The 17270-nt window shown below is 39.9% G+C and overlaps 1 protein-coding gene across 2 annotated transcripts in view; it reads right to left on the minus strand.

The window, feature by feature from the left end:
• Positions 1 to 17270, minus strand: part of PARP8 (poly(ADP-ribose) polymerase family member 8) — a 123770-nt gene that overhangs the window by 69661 nt on the left and 36839 nt on the right. For both annotated transcript variants that reach the window (XR_008463834.1, XM_054185827.1), the window contains exon 3: positions 586 to 623. Coding sequence is in view for 1 of the 2 variants with exons in the window: in XM_054185827.1 (XP_054041802.1) it covers positions 586 to 623 (38 nt within the window). In the remaining variant the exon portion in view is untranslated. The remainder of the gene's footprint in view (positions 1 to 585; positions 624 to 17270) is intronic.

Raw genomic sequence — 17270 nt, forward strand, 5'->3', positions numbered from 1 at the left:
GAATTAATCCCCTCGTCCAGACTGTCCGCACAAAAGCTTTTCCCAGACCAGCTCGGAGTGTGAACGACGAGGCAGGGCTGAGCAGCCGGGAACAGTTTGGCACGCTGGCGTTCCCAAAGACATAGCCATGCACAAACCCTTGGCTCCCACTGACCCCGAGAAGCATCAGCGAACAGTCCACAGGCTGAGCTTGAAGCACGTGAGGAGCCTCATTAAGGTCTAGAGCAGAAGTGCTTTGCTGGCCCCGTGCCAGGCTGCTCAGCCTCTTGAAATATCAAGCTTTCTCTACCATGCCAAAGAGGAATTGGGCACTTTCACACTGCGACCACCGCTGGCCCCAGACACGAAAAGCATCACAAGCTCCCGTCTCCGTAAACTTGTGAACCAGGTTTTCACGCCCTGACCCAGCTGACAAATGCCGCCTGAAAGGGAGAAATGAGTGTGAAAATAATCTAACTAATGGAAAATGATTAGCACAAGGATGCACCTGGAAGACATCAACGCCCTTTCAGATATTTTCATCTGAATACAGCAAATTGCGGTAACATGCAGATACGTGTCATAGACAAGAACACTGCACTGTACCTGGGTAATCCTCAGAGACATGCACTGAATAGGATACACTGCAAAAAGAAAAGAAAAAAGAAACAACAGAATTAGTAACAACAACATTAACTGCTGGCATAACATTTTTTTCCTGCTCCTGTATTATTTTATGTTTATTTATAGGTTCCTGACAGTTTCCAGGACAGAAGGTAACAGCTATTTTGATGGCTTTTGAAGTGCTCAGCTAAAAAAAAAAAAAAATGTCATGCCCATTTTGAAAGCTTACTTTGCTAAACTGGCACATCCCGATTCCAACCTTCTTAAAAAGAGTATCAAGACTGCATTATATTCACTTTAGAGTAACATTTCACAATATCCATACTTATCCTTAGGAAAAAAAAAAAGTTGCTCTTTGAACACCACAAAACTAGAAAAGCCCTGTTTTCCCTGCATCTGGTTTCTGGTTTTTGACTCAAGACTCGGTAGGGAGCCTTTCTCACTGGCTGGGGCTCTTCTGTATGTTCCTGCTGGTCTCAGCAAAGGCTCTGGACGGCTGGGGCTCCTTCCTCTCTTCAAACCCCCATATTTATAACCGTTGCAGCAATTGCATTTGATACCCATACCTCTTTGCTGAGCCACGCTCACACTAAAGGGGAGCTTCACTACATGGATTACCTGAATCCGTTTCATCAGAAAAGGGTCATGCAAACACACCGTCCCTGTCCCCCAGCTCAGCCCACGCCTGCTTTCCCTACTGCCCAGCGAGATCTTCGCTAAATTCACTGCTGAGGGCAGGACAAACGGACACGATGGGCTCAGGTATCTAACTACACACCGGGTCCTTTGGATTTTTTTTTAAGGTTAATGTGCGTTTTCATTTTGCATTAAAAACATTCAACTGTGCAGCATGGTGAAAGCTTTCTGTTGTACAATTCATGTTCGTTCCAATTCTAAATCCTATAAATCGTATGTGTCAACTTGCACATTCAAATAATACATGGCGTGTGTTCACGTCTGTAGTGAGTTACGCAGACAGGAAGATCCACTCAATGAATTTTCAGCGATGCACAATACATGCCGAAATTTATGAAGAGGGCTGTGCCATCCTGCCTTTGTTGTAGTGAGTTAAGCAGACAGATGAAGGCAGGATGGCACAGTCCTCTGTGTAAACTTTAGTATGTACCCTTCATCGCCGAAAACAACCTCCATGTAGACTTACAAAATAGAACCATGTAAAATTTTTTTTCTTTTTCTCTCTCAAGAGCTTTCATTAAATGAGCTCCACCTTCACAATCCAGTGACTGGAGGGGGCAATCAATGCGAGAAAGCAGATCCCTCACACTTTCCTCCATAAGTCAATGTTACCGCACAGCTCTGTCACCTGTTTTTGCACATTATCTATTCTAGCATAATTCATTTTATGTATTGTTTGACTAAGAGGCAAAGATGCCTGTTTCTTCAACAGCTGCAAATGTTCACATAAACTGAAGCAGAAAGAGTGTTTATTACAGCTGACAACAGATTTAGCCACACAACTCTTGATAGCCTCAGTCAAGCCAGAATTAAATCCCATCATTGTGGTGAAGTCAACATTTTGCGATTGTTCTCTTTTAATTATTTTTCACACATTTCGAATAGGCAACATCTGTATCCCCTCATCTTGGAGCATTTTCCCTAAAGACTGGGGTATTTAAATCTACTTAATCTGTCACTGCATAAAATATCACTATATTAAACAGCGAAATATTCCAAAATAAGAAAATGTTTTATCTCAGTGCAGTTATGTGTAGAGAGTTTTGCCCTGTGGTGAAAAAAAAGAACAAAACCACCCCACACCAACAAAACCCACAAGAAGTTAACTAAGGACCTGTTCCTATCAAAACCCACCTTCTAGATGCTGTGTTTCTAACCATGACTTCTTCCTTCTACTACCGAAAGAGGTACCTTGGTCTTACTCTTTTAGACTGGCTGCTTGCACATCTCTCTGCTGCCTCCAGAACTGCTGTGTAGGGGTTTGTTTGAGTATTATTATACAGGATTATCTTCAAGTGTGGACTTTTATTCCAAGAAAAGAAATATCTTTCTAGAACTTACTCCACACTCTGATTTTAAAAAAATCTCAATCTGATTTAAAAACTGCAGCAAAGCAAGGAAATTCCACACATGACTAGAAGAAAAGTTCTTCATATCGAGACTAAGAACAGGGGCTTAAGAAGTTACAGAATTTCCATCAGTGCAGATATTCAAAACTCAACTGTGCAAGGCTCTCAGCAACCTAATCTAACGTTGAAGCTGGACTTGACTTTGAAGTTAACTTCTGCTTTCAGTGGGAGGTGGACCAGGTAGTCTGTACAGGTCACCCTCTCCCCCAATTACTCCATGTGCCTATGTGCAGAAACTCTGTGAAAGTGTGTTTCTCTTCCTTCTTCTTCATCATGTGGTACCTGTGGCAGCAGCAGCTGTGGTGACGTTAAATGGAAACTAGTGAGAAAAAAATATGCTCTGGGTCTTGTGAGATGGAACTACAATGAAAAGGTTCATGAAGAAGCAGATTAGAAATAGTCTCAAATCAGATCCGGTAATGACTGTAAGCAAATTCAGAGTCTGACCCAGGGCGCACTGAATCCAGCAGTGGTCACACTACTAAGATGAATATTATTATCAGAGAGGCGAAAGGAAAGGTAAAAATCATGTAAAGAAAAATTATTCTGTGATCCCAGTAATAAAAAGTCCCCTTACAGAAAAAAAATTTCCACAAAAATCTATGTCACCTTCATCTGAAAAGCATTAATAGAAAATCTATCTGCCAAACCAAAATTAAATCATAGAATCATAGAATCTTCATGGTTGGAAAGGACCTTTGAGATCATCGAGTCCAACCATAATCGTAGTATGTTGGAAATAGTAATGTAATCTGATGAGCCTGAGCTGTCACTTCAGAGAAAAGCGTTTAATGGAGATGTGAACCAAAGATTAAAGAACAAAATGCCTGAAAAGGGGATATTTACTTCCAATTAAAATAAACCAGTAGTTTCTATTAGTAACACTGCTGACTCAGATTAGGAACTAAAAAAACATAGCTTAGTCCTCAACTCAGCAAAAGTATTGGTTTATTATGCTGGGTGTGTTTAATCTAAAACTCTATACATTATTAGTTCTAGCCCATGCCCCGCCCCTTCCCCACCCCCCAAAAAAAAAAAAAAAAAGGAATGTCTAAATGTCTTCCTTCCATCTAAATTCACATTTTCAGCACATGTTGGGATCTCTCTTCAGTGTCCCCAGATCACTGTGCCTGAGAAGTATTAATGAAGTATTATGCCAGAAAAGGCTCTTGTGGGAACAGCCTTTTAGATAGCCCATTCCTTTCAGATGTATTTAAACTCATATTCGGGGAGAGTAAATGGCTTGTTTGAGCCCCCAGAGAGAGGTGGTGGTGTTTTGCTCAGGCTTGTAATCTTATGCTAGTTATGTGCAGGCTATGGAAGAAAAAAGTGGAAATGAAGCTCCTGAACAGAACAAAATTTGGTTTTGTGTCCCAGCTTGCCCCTGTGATTGTCACGTTGGATCACACTTTGCCACATTTTTCTGCACTCAGGTTAAACTGCTTCCTACTGATTGCGCACCTGGTTTGTCAGAAAACAAGATATACCAGGCTAACAAAGGTCTCTTACGAGGCTCCTGTCCTGCAGCCACCCAAGCATTTTCCCACTGACTTCAATGAGATTTAAAGCCGAGACAGAAACACGGGACTGCGATGGCTTATAGCACCTTACGCAGCACAGACTCCAGTGAAGATGCAGATGTTCAACGCCTCGTGGTGTTAAATCCTCTCAGAGCCAAAGAAAGCCTTTACTGAAGCAGCTTTCTCGTTTAAGTACTCAGAAATGCAACTGGAATTAATTTAGGCCTGGCCCCCACATAGAAGTACAACGTGATTATTCCAGTGAGGGATGTGATTTTTCCTTCTGGCAATACAGTTCCTCTGTTCGACCCTATTGCAGTTACATTGCTATAAATACAGCTTATAGCACTATAATTTATTTCCATTCCCATAAACACATTCTAACCATCGTCCTTGCCTGTTCAGTTTTATTACTTTAGCTACACGGACACAGTTAAAACTCTTGGGTGTAAACAAAGCCTCGGTGATGGTGTTATTTCTGTTTTATTCAGCTTAGACCCTCCGCAGAAGGCATCCTGCAGCACATATGTTTCTCGACCCTTAAGCTCAGAACAAGCTTCATAGTAGAAATGGCCTAGTAAAATTTTTGTTATTTAACAAACAGTAAAGCACCACATGAGAAATTAGTGAGAGCTGTCATGTTTCAGTGGTTATGAGTTTTTAATGTAATCTCCTTATTGCTTGAAATAATATTAACATGTAGATCCACGGCCTTAGTTTAGTAACAATTCTACTCACAGGGGACTCCTTGCAAGCATTTTCCAATGTGATTTAACCGAACTGGTTCCTTCTTCAGAAAGATTACCCTGCAAAGGTCCATCTGCATTTGAGAACTCATTCATCAACTAGATGGGGATCCACCATGTAACTGCTATTTTTTGGATTAATCTGTCCCAGTTTGATACAGAACGGACAGATTCACCTGAATTTGACATTACTGTAATTTCTCAAAGCTAGTTAAAAAGGAGCCCAGAGTCCAAACTGATTATACTACCAGGCAAAATATTACCACAAAATTTAAGGTCCAGGGCAAAGAAAAAATCCATGAAAACTGGAAAAGGCAGCAAAGCAAAAATTACTGTGACAAAGGACATTCATAAAAAGGGAAAGAACCAGCTTCACCTCTTTACATCAGTTTGTAAGATTGTCTCCTGTGCCTTGAGCTGCAGTTGTTACCTGTCGTGGTACAAACCCCAGGATCAGAGTGTCCTGAAGCCACAACAGCGACGCTGGAGCGCATGATGCATCTTCCCATCAAATTCACGTGATCTCAACTCTATGCTACCTGCAGTTTCTCTCTAGGAAAGAAATCCTTTAAGCTGAATTTCCAGCTGTTTTGCACAGCAGGAACAGCGTGAAGCATCTGGCACAAGTCTAAGATTTATGCCCATGGAACGGTTATGACAATTCAGCCAGCTCTGTCCCATGGCAACAGCTAACTTACTGCCTTATTAAGTGTGGAAATTGTGATCTAGTTCCTATTCCAGTTTTAGCTGTCTCTAGTAGAGCCAGAGCTCCATGTGCTAATGTTGTAGCTTGCAAACTTGCTGTAGAAAGGAAACAAGATTTTTTGTCACGTGGAATCTTATGGTAGTCTAATGCCAATCTATAACAAGATAAAAGAAAAGAGTAAATAGGAGTTCCTTAATCCTAATGCATCTGGAGCTACAGAATTCAGAAGAGATTACTTTTTGTTTATGTTACCCAAAATCCCAGATCTAGCTCATCAGTGAAGTAATCCAATAAGTTAATAGAATGCACGAAGCTTTATACCAGAAGAATACTAAGACTCAGCAAAGCAAGCTATGGACAAATACATAAGATTAAATGCTACTGTGGTATTGATTATATGCCAGGATCAACTTCTGAACAAGTCAGTGAGCTGAAGAAAAGGTAGTGAAACCACGCCTTGATATGAAAAATAAAATTATACTGGTGAAAAATTTGGGCCGAAGGGCCTTTTTAATGACCTGTGTAGTATTTCAAAAAGCACAGCATGAACACAGACCTGATGATTTTACTCTCTTCTAGGTAAGGCAGTAAGAAGGAATAAGAACATCTGTCCAACTGAACAGATGCAACTGAAATCATATTCTTTTACCAATTTCTAGCTATCATCTCTCAAAATTACTACTCATCTTCCGTATTTACACATAATGTGCCACAGTAGAAAAACATTTCATAAATATCCACTTATATAGAAAATATTCCCACTCTCATCGTCGCTCCCTTGTTTCCTTATCTTTGAAAATGCTTCCGAATTCTTCAATGGATTCCTATTACTTTCACAGCCTTCAGCCTCCTCTTCAACAAGACCACAGTTTGATCCTGAAGCCAGACCTTTCATACTATTTTACTTCTGATCAGCCTTTTTCCTCAAATTAAAGAAAACTGGTTCCAAAAGGATTCCCCAACGAACATGGGCCACTCTTTTCTAGTAACTGGTCTGAGATCCATTTGAAACCTAATATCTTGGCAATAAATCATAACACAAAGACAGGGCGGAAATTATGATTTTCAGATGATGTTCCTGTGGGATCCTATTCAAACAAAACTTTCAAATTGCATTCCTGAAATATCTGACCTTTGAACAAGTGCCTTGAGAATTGGTAGGAGACGAAGGCATTTAGATATTGGCCAGCTGAAAAACTAGGTAGGCTATTTACACAAAAAAATTGGAATACGTAACAAGAAAAAAAATCCATTAATCTTTTTCTTTTTTTGGTGGTTGACCTTATTTGAATTAGGAAATTCTCTGAAGAGAATTACAATTCAAAACTAATAGTTAAACACATTGCAAAAGTCTTCAATGTCAAGTCTTCCTTCCAATTTGTATGAAGATCACATGCATGCAAATAACAGCAGAAGAGACCCAGCAGCCATAAGCAGCGTTTTTCTATGCCAAAAAGATCTCTTCTGCTTAATGGACACCACCAAAAGACAAGCTTTCCAAAGTCACAGCCTGGAAACAACCATTTTGTTCTATGCTGAGAACAGAAAAAAAACCAAAATAACTATAAAAGCAATGGAAAAATATGCAAAAATTATGACTGTGTTATTTACAGCTAGGACAAAGAAACTTAATGTAAACTCTTTTTGATGTTCAACTGACACAACCATAAGTGAATGATAAATATTAGGGTTTTTGACAATTTATGAACAAGTGACTTAGCAAAATACTTCATCACTTGGTATCTATGACTACTGTGCTATGAAATACTTCATTACCTTTCAATGGAGCTCTTAAAAAACAAAGCAATTACACTCCAGGATAAATAATCTTGCTGTCCCACTCTGGAGCGTTTGAAAGATTCCATCCCACCCAGGACACATCAGTGGAGGAAGTGTTACACTGAACCTCATATTCAGAAATATACCTAAAACTATGGCAGCATTCTGAATTTTCTTACCAGGTAAATTTTGTAATCAACTATTGCTAACATCCATGATGTCTTTAGTAAACAATATGGAGACTTTTAAAATATATAGATAAAATATATAATCATAGAATGCACATTTTATTGTACTGCAAATCACATTAATGAGTGAAGTAACTACTATTAGCGAATACAAATCAGCATTCCATTGATTCATGGTACCTTTACAATACAATCCCAGTAATGTGACAAAAGCATAAATGGAACTGAAAAAAGTTCCAGTTGCGTAAAACAGTAACCACAAAGTGGCATACATCTCCAAACAGACAGACAGACGAACAGTAATTAGAATCACACGAGTTAGAAATACGGAAGATAGCACAACACATGACATAGTTCTGAAAGTAAAAGTTTGCATATGGCTTTTTAAAATTCAAATAAATATACAGGCTTTTTGCTCTTTCACACAGTGAAGCAATTATTGAAGCACAGGACTTGTGCTTTTTTTTTTAAGCAGTGAAATAAAAACTGACGTCATTAAATAAAATAACAATTACTGAAAATAACCTTATAATCTTCTGGAAAAGAGAAGTAGAAGTCTCCACAATGAGACAAAAATTAAAATGAGGTGGACCTAGGTTTTCATGCACATATTAGTACAGCTACGGAAAAAGCGACTGTTAATCAAGGGCAGCAAGAATAATCTCACTATCTTAAAATCTATTTTCTTTTCTGTTACAGAATTTAGAACTTGAATTAAATCCCACTGAAGTCCAATGGAGACTTTAGCACTTGACAAAAAAGATTACAGACAAGGTGCACAGAAAATACAAGACTTCTGGCCCCTCACACACTCCTGATATTTCTAGAAACAAGTACTCAATTGCTTTGCTGAAAATTTCAAGATGTATTCCAAAGAGTGCACATTTTGGTGAGTACTTTTTTTCTTTTTTTTTTTTTTTGTATTTGCAGCTTGCTGTACTGTGAACCGTTTCACATCCATGCTATTTTATGGATTCCTGATTAAAACAAGCTTCATGGCTTTCTAAGCAGCTTTTGAAGTACCCTTTAAAGTGTTTTGAATGTGCGTGTCTGGTTCTCAGCAACTTGTTTTCGGATATACAGGCCACCTTAAATCTCCTCCTGAAACGCATTAGTTCAATGAGTTTCCGTATCCCTTGTGATCCAGTAACTGATGACCCAGCATCAGTCACAGCTATTTTTTGCTGCCAGATAGAGCCAGGTGCTTGCAAAGAATTGAAATTCGTTCACATGCTCTTTTCACTATACATCAAAACTCCCCCTGGTGCACCAGCAATTACACAGAACAGAGAAACAAGTGACTCTGAGTAATCTTTTCCTCTGGATGTCGGAGAATGTGCGTGTGTGATGACATATGAAAAGTCCCAGGCACATCTATTGATGACAAATTAGAACTGTTCCAAAGAGAGAGGAGCAGTGTCAAAGCGTCAAAAATGGCACTGTGTTCATTTCTTGACATAACCTGGAGGAACAGAGGCGCTGAGTCAAAGTTATTACATGTTTGCATTTGTCACTAAGAATAATTGCACTGCTGGCCCTTTCACACAAACAAAGTGCATCTGAATCAAATAGTGAACGTTACTCATAAAGCCCCGCTTGATTTAGCATGTTATTCAAATAAAGGGGCTACAGAAGACTGCAGCTCAACCATTTCCCTTTTGCAAAGCATCCAATGAAAAAGGCACAGCAACTTCTAGTAAATGCACCAAAGTCTACAGGATTAATCATCACTCCAACAAACACAAGGGCACTCCTAAAAATAAAAATAGCACTTATGAAATAAGCGAATCAAGGACACTCCCGGGGAAAAAAAGTGCATCCTGTGTGTCATTCTAGAAAGAGTTACATCAAAATATGGCTACGTGTGCAAGGCCAGGTTGTCCACAATCAGACTACACCAGAATCATGCCATTCCACCCAGAACTACAAAAGCCACCTCTTCTTGCAGTCACCCTGTGTCTGACCAGGTCCAGTTCCCTCCCCTCCACACGGATACTCTTTAAACCCCTGTGTTCTTCCTGCTCTGGAAGAGCAGGTTTAGATTCTGGTTTAGAATTCCCCCTCCATCCTACCCATTCGCTCTTCATCCAATTTCAGTCTTCCCCAGGACACAGAGTGCAAAGCAAACTCAGGACAGTAACCTCTGGACCCAGCTCAGTTGCAGCGAGAGCAGCATGTATGATCAAAGCCTTTGGGCTCCTTATTTCCAGGGCTGGGCCCATCTTCTCCCACCACATGTATTCTACAGTTTCCTTTTTTTTTTAAAAAAAAAAAAAAAAAGGAAGAAAATTTTTCGTCTCTTCAGCTTCTTTCTTTTCATTTTGGAGTGCTACCGTCAGAAGCAACCATGATATGCCCTTTATGGGGCCAGTTAAGAGTTATCTTAAAGCCATGAAGTTATTTTTTGATCCACATTGTTCCTATTGGAAGGCTGTTCTGAGGCTCTTGTGGCTGTAATTCTAGTAACTCAGTTTTACATTCGTATCAATTGAACAGAAACTCCTTGTCCAACCCCTACAAGAAGCCTCTGTGTTGAGATCTTTCAAAATAAAAGGACATAAAATGGAGCAACCGCGATCCCAAGGCAGACACAAGGCAAACTGCAAACTGAACAGTCACAGTGATCCAAGCAACAGAAGAGAGCGTCTTGCCATAGGACCCAATCATTTTAGCAGATAATTCCAGCACCTTACCAATCATTTAAAAAAAAATTTTAAAAAGCCCATATAAATCCCTGGACACATTAGTTTAATTTCATTGTGTCCCTAACAGGTGGAATGGCTCCTTTCTTTTATGTGCATTGCTCGGCAATGGAGAAAAGTCCCAGGCATCCTTCTTCGACCACTCTGCACATTCATTAATTAGTTGGCATTTTGCTTGTTTATCTAATGAGGTGTGCAACAGCCACTGCTGTGCAGGGAAAAAGTAACAAATTTAAATACTCTTTCTCTTCAGTTCTTTGAGATATCTCACAGAATTGAAATTTTTCCCTTCCCCCTACCCTTCTCCCCCCCCCCAATAAAGTCCCCAGTACTTCTTGGTATACCTGAAATACTGTATTTATCGACTAGAACTATTTTTTTCTATAAGTTCCACACATACAGCTTCCAGTAACATCAGTGCAAACTCAGTATATTTCCAAATATAGCATTTGAACATCAAACTACAGCTTTTAGGAACAGTCTTAAACTACAAGTGCATATTCTTGCACGCATTCAACATAACAAAATCCCATAGGGCAAGACTTTCAATAGATGTCACCTATGAAATTGCCCAACCCAGTTTATTCATGCTGATACAATGCATTCACGTCATTCATGACCACTGGCATACCTACAGCCAGTCATTTATCTATTGCTTACAGGTACACCCAGTCTCCTGTCAAGTTGGTAAGGCGGTGTGCAGCACCTCTGAACATTGCTGTGTGAAGATACACCGCCAACCCACACCCCGCACACATTTTAATCCAAGGCCACGATCCCTGTTCCCAACTCCTCCCCCCGAGGAGTCAGGGGAACTGCAAGGGTTGCTTGCAAACCTGAGGGGGCTGGCTCATCCTGATGTCCAAAGATGGACTAAAATGGCCAAAACCAGACCGTTTTCGGTGGTTAGAGACTCAAAAGGAGGTACTAGCCACAATGCCAGTGGGCTTTGCCTCCTGGGCCCCAAAGACCCAAGAATGACAGTGGTGCAAGGGACAACACGAAGCACGAGACCAGGTCAAACTCTCACCCCTGGATCCTCACTGGGACACCTGTAACGTCTCTGACGCTATACCACAGTCATGAACAGGACGTACTCATGAACAGCAAATAACGTGGAAAATTCAGCATGAGATGACAAGAAAAGGTTTTCTTATTTGTTTCCTTTCTTTCCAAATATGGCAGTTTCAGTCTGAGGGCACAGGTACACTTCAAATGCAACGTTCAGTCCTGTGTGTCCTTAGCATTAGAAAGATGTCAGTAAACTGAGGGGAGTGCAGGAATCATCAAGAAACAACCACCGATCTGGCAGAACAGGCCAGCAAGCAAAAAAATTTAAATGGGTTCAGACAGGTAGGTATAGAGAGCATGGCAAAGCAATGAGCAAGCGTGGCAGCAAATGCGATGACTGCTGAGACATGTTTTCCAGAGTGCAAACATGAAGACGGATATCATATTTACATCATGGCGCAAAGGAAAACGGCAAGCCATATTCAGGTGAAATTAGAGGAAAAAGTATAACTTGGCTGAAAATCAGAAATGGAGAACCCCATTATACAGTGAATTAGTCTCTCAGGGAAGGGTTAGAGGGCTAATCACGTAGACATCTAAAGTCAGGATAAAACAGGAGCTTAAGTAAGATTAATGGAAACATTTTGCATTGGCACGTTAGTAACAAATATGTTTCCCATTACTAGTTTCAATGAGTTATGAATGAGTAAAACTTTACTTGCCTTTCTCAGAGAGTAGTTCGGAGAACGAAGTTGTAGGTTGAATATGACATTGATGACTCTCAATGTGACTCATGGAGAAGAACTCAAAGCATACCCCTGTACTATATTTCAGTAGTATGCAGAACAATAGCAGCAGGGAATTTCAGTTCAAGCGCTTTTTATTTATTTGAAGTGGCAGCGTTGGCTAAGATCTGAAACAGTTCTTCCACCAACTTCTCATGAATTTTAGCTGTTCCTGAACATCACACACACTGATTTCTTCTTCATGACAGAATGCAATAGAAGGCATACTGCACTATTTTTTTTTTTTTTTTTTTTGCATTTAGGTATATTTAATAACAGCCCATCCAATAAGGAACAATTTCTAAATACATGTGCTGTCCTGGGGCCGAAGAATGCTTCTAGATGCATGACTGCTCATGGAATATTAATTTTATACTATACCCAAACAACCATACCTTAATATAGTCTGGCGGACATTCCTACAGAGAATCCTAAGCAAACTATAGAACAAATAACAAAAGATAATTTTAGTACCCTCCCCCAACATGTAGTTAGATTCTGAATAGCATTTTAATTTGTAAAGATACAATTAAAAAATCCCTCCACTAGTCTTAATTAGATCCCTGTCTTCTCAAAAAACTAATTACATGTCAGATGAAGCACTGTCTTAGGAAGCCCCTGTATTCTTGCAAAGGCAGATGTAGTTCTATTCCCAGCTGTGTTACAGTGACTTGCTATATGCCTCCCAGCAAGAAAAAACGCACACATTTTCAAAAGGCAATCAGTAACTACAAAGCTTTCTAGACACTGATTTACCTTTCATGTGCACTGAACCTCTACATCTCCAGCAGAAATCAGTGGGAACCATCAGCAGTTTTGAAAAGTAAGCCTTACAGTCCAGACTTTAAAAATAATTAAGCAACAATAATTGTGCAGAAATGTCAGTTAGACACCTAAACTGTTTATATTCCCTTGAAAATCCCATCAGTACATATCCACCATTTTAGATAATTCGTTATACTCACAAAGGTATAAAAATGTCCATTTTATCATAGATTTCTATAAAAATCTAGGTATCTTAAAAGGGATTCCGCTACCTAAGCAACTTTTATGAGGCCAGCATGTAAGTACCTCTGAGAAACTGGTAAAGTAACACTCATGCTAAGGTACACAAAATTGGTACATACTTTTCAAAATAGACAGTGAAATCCTGGCCCCATTAAATTCAATAGGCAAAACACTCACTGACTTAAAAAAAAGGGAAGGTTTATCTTTGCCTCAGTCACCAGCAAAACTGCAATGAAACAATGTCAGAGATGATCCATCCCTTCATCGCTTCCTTAATCCTTGCTCCATCTGTACAGTTTAGCACACTCGGCCACCACAATGGTCACCAAAATTTGAAAAGCATCCCGAAGATGGGAAACAATCTGTAAGCAGTAGGTTTTGTAATCAGACGTTCTATTATTAAGTATTTCCAATAAGTCTAGAGAATGAAAGTAAAAATGGCCAGAAAACTTCAGTCTTCTGCTAATATGAGATTAAAACCAGTAAATCTTTAACTAATTCAGAGCTCTTAATCTGAAGATCTCCTCAGAGCCTTTAATAAAGACAGAGCTACGAACATAAAGAAAAGTGAGATGGTATAAAGAGAACAAAACCCATTAAGCTGTAAAATGAAAGAAAAATGGATCAAACACCAGAGAATAACTCTTCCTTCTTGATGTCTCACTGACACCATATGCACTTGCAGTGAGTTGAAGAACTGTTCAGCCAGCAGCGCCCCAGGCTGCAGAGAAAGCGTCAATGGAAGCAGTAATGCAGCTGCAAGTGCTTGTCACCCTGTTAACTGAGGCCATTGTACTGAGGAACCTAAATATAGAGATAAAAAAATCTGATTCAGCCATTTACATCATAAAATCTGGGCCAGTTTTACCAAGATCCAAACTGTCTTCTCAGGCATGTCGGGATACATAAAACGTACTCACCACTGGACAACTGAACTGCGAATACTTCAAAGTAGGCAGAGTCAAAATAACATAAATATGAACACTAGGGAAGATTATTTTTTTCGTTTGAGGGTTGGGGTCTTGGGTTCTTCCTGAGGGAGGAGAGTTCACAAAGAAAAACCTTCAGACATACTGCCCCAAGTGGCTGGGCACATGGCATTTTAATCTCCGCCAAAAATCTCCCCCGAAAAACTTACCAGAAGACATGGGTTACGCTGCTCACGTGATTGTTTATCATCGGAGTCACCAGCGACACGAGTCATGCGACCACCGCGATCAATAAAGCACCCCCACTTCTTTCACAGCCCCCCCAGGCGCTACGGGGCTGCTGCAGAGGCTGCCCTCCCCAGCAGAAACCCAGGACCCCGGCGGCAGAGTGATTACAGTTCACTCCGTTTTGAAAGGTCACTCACTTTCCATCACCTGATAGCATCATTAAGCCCAAGAGAAGTGGGATAACTGTTCGAAATTACTGCCTGGGGTGAAATGGAACAGTAAAGCCGTATCACTTATTTGCACCAGAGAAATTGAAAGGAAAAATAACCATCTCCTTTCACACCAGGACACACATAGCAGAGGGCCTGAAAAATATAGCAAGATTTTACTGCTTAACGAAGTACTTACAGTGATATATTAAGGCACAGAAGTTATTACTGTGGGATAGTCCATGATGTATTAATCAAAACACATTTGAAAAGCTTCATCGTATTTTTAAATTACGCTAGACTGTGTGTGACCCAGCCTCGCGAGGACCCGGCCACCTCCCAGGGCGTGCTGTGTCCTCAGCTCCTGCCGAGAAGGCTGTGGGAGCAGAGGATGCTTAGCACTTTGCAGGATAGAGCCCTCAGTGATCAAAGGAAATTCTAACCTAAATTTGAGCTAAGTGACTCAATCAGATCAAGCAGCTTTAATTAACTTTCAACAAGAACATAGTTAGTGATGGAAGCAAACAAATTTCAAGGTTTTTTTTTTTAAAAAAAAAACAAGCAAAAAACCAACACCACACAACAACTTAGCACTATTTCTCCTCCCATGTTACTCAGCAGCAAAACTCTGGTTGAGTTGAAGGAAACAGAAATAAGCCTCTCTTCCACACAGCCCCCACCAGCTTGTCTAGTTGGTGGACCACCAGAGGACATCCCTACTGCTCTTGTTCTTGACTGCTTTCTCTCTGCGCCTCAGCACTTGTGGAAACACCATCAGAAGTGCTGGGACCTCCTGTTTCATAGCCCTCCTGTTTTACAGGTGGGAAACAAATGCCCAGGAATAACGCTGAACTGTTTCAGCTCACACATAGTCAGTGGTAGATAACAAGAGATCTTTTCCACCACAGGCACCAGCTGGAAGACCACCCTTTCTCATATAAAGTTCTTCAGTGCTGGCAACACTATTGCTATACATGACTCTCTCACATCCTCCTGCCAAATACAGGTATTACCAATCTCAAGAAAAGGTTTAAAGTTGACTGAGGTTTTGCTACATTTTTTCAAGTCATCAGATATATATAATAAAATATATGTAATAAAAATGTTACATCTACTGCCTGCCTGATTTAGCTAGGTGTATCCAACTATGAATATGTGGTGCAATGAAATTCCAACTAGTAAAGAAAACACAGCTTTGCTCCTCTGCAAACTGCAAAACCCTGCCACTTCCCTTTTTGAAACAACAAAGTAGAAAGACTTACATGAAGGCACATGCTACGCATTTCCAGTAAAATAAAGATTTTGAGTTTTACTTTTGGATCACCCACTATACATTTTTTACCAAACTTCCACCAAACGTAGTCACAGCAGTTGACCATTCAATTGTCGCTGCTTTCCGGGGCAAGGGGATTTTACCGGCCTCACAGTTGCTGAACTGTCTACAAATAGTTGTAGTAGCTGAGTAGTAGATGAGTAGTAATCAGTTTGGTTTTTTTAAAAGCTTAAAAATTTTACAAACATTATGTCCTAAAAGTAGTATGAGCAGCAATGGGAACAGGAGGTAATTCCACTGGGAATAAGAGGTGTAGCTATACCTCTTATAATTAGGACAATGCATTTATACAAGACTTTACTGAGCATGAGCACTCTTGCACAGTCCTACCAAAGGGACCGATCCTACCATCGCCACAACCTTTACAGCAGCGGCAAAGCCAATGCAGAGCTCACAGATACAGCAACGCTACAGAAAACTGGTAAGCAAAATTGGACAAAAAATCACACAGAGACAGCTAAGTGACTTTAATTTACAGACGAACAAGTCCTCTGTTTATAGATGTTCTTCTGGTTTTTTTTTTTGTTTTTTTTTTTTTTTTTAAAAAAACATTCTTTGCAACACGGATCACATCGAAATATGAGAAAGAAAACCGCTCTTGTATGATACACTTCACTAATGAATCCTAGCTTTAATGAGAAATTACAGTAATTCAAATTCAATCTCTTAAACAATTTGTTGTCCCTCACCTTCTGTGAATTTACCATGTCATTCTAACCTAATGAACATCAGCATAATGCACCCTACATCTCTCTAACATCAAAACCACTTGCCTCCCAAAATGGTAATTAGAAAGAAATGAAATTACAGAGAAATAACATTTTGTTTGTTTGATTTGTTTTAAAAATAAAATGCAGATCCTGCAGAACACTGGATCCACTACTGAGTAAGTGTGAAATGAAGCTAATTTCATTTGATGTACTATATTTACTTTATTAGATCAGGAGAGAAATGGAAATGCAGCAGCATACTGTAAATGTGCCTAATAAAGTAGGCAAACACAGGCATCAACAGCTTACACAATGTATTTCCAGTGAGCTATATTTGTTTTCATCAAAGTATTTGTGTAAGCAGAAACTACAGCCTAAATCTAAATCTGAAAAGGAAAACAAAAATGGTACAGCTCATTCAGACAACTAGAAGTCTAGGCATGTAAACTATTTAATTTAGGCATCTATTATTCTTTTCAGGGTCATGCAACCCCCCCCGTGACCTCGGTGGATCTTACTTATGCCCTCAGAAAAACAGAATTCTAAGTCAAAGGTTGTTTGTGTTTGCCTGTACACCCTCTTCTTTCAAATCCACAAATGAACCTCCTTTCCTTAAGCAAGAACCGAAAACAACATTCCGGCCCCTCTTCTGTAGGAGAGGGCGGGGGAAGAGAGGGGCAAGCAGACGGTATGTTTTAACCCAGAAAG

The sequence above is a fragment of the Rissa tridactyla genome, chromosome Z (genome assembly GCF_028500815.1).
Source record: "Rissa tridactyla isolate bRisTri1 chromosome Z, bRisTri1.patW.cur.20221130, whole genome shotgun sequence".
NCBI classification, from domain to species: Eukaryota; Metazoa; Chordata; class Aves; order Charadriiformes; family Laridae; genus Rissa; species Rissa tridactyla.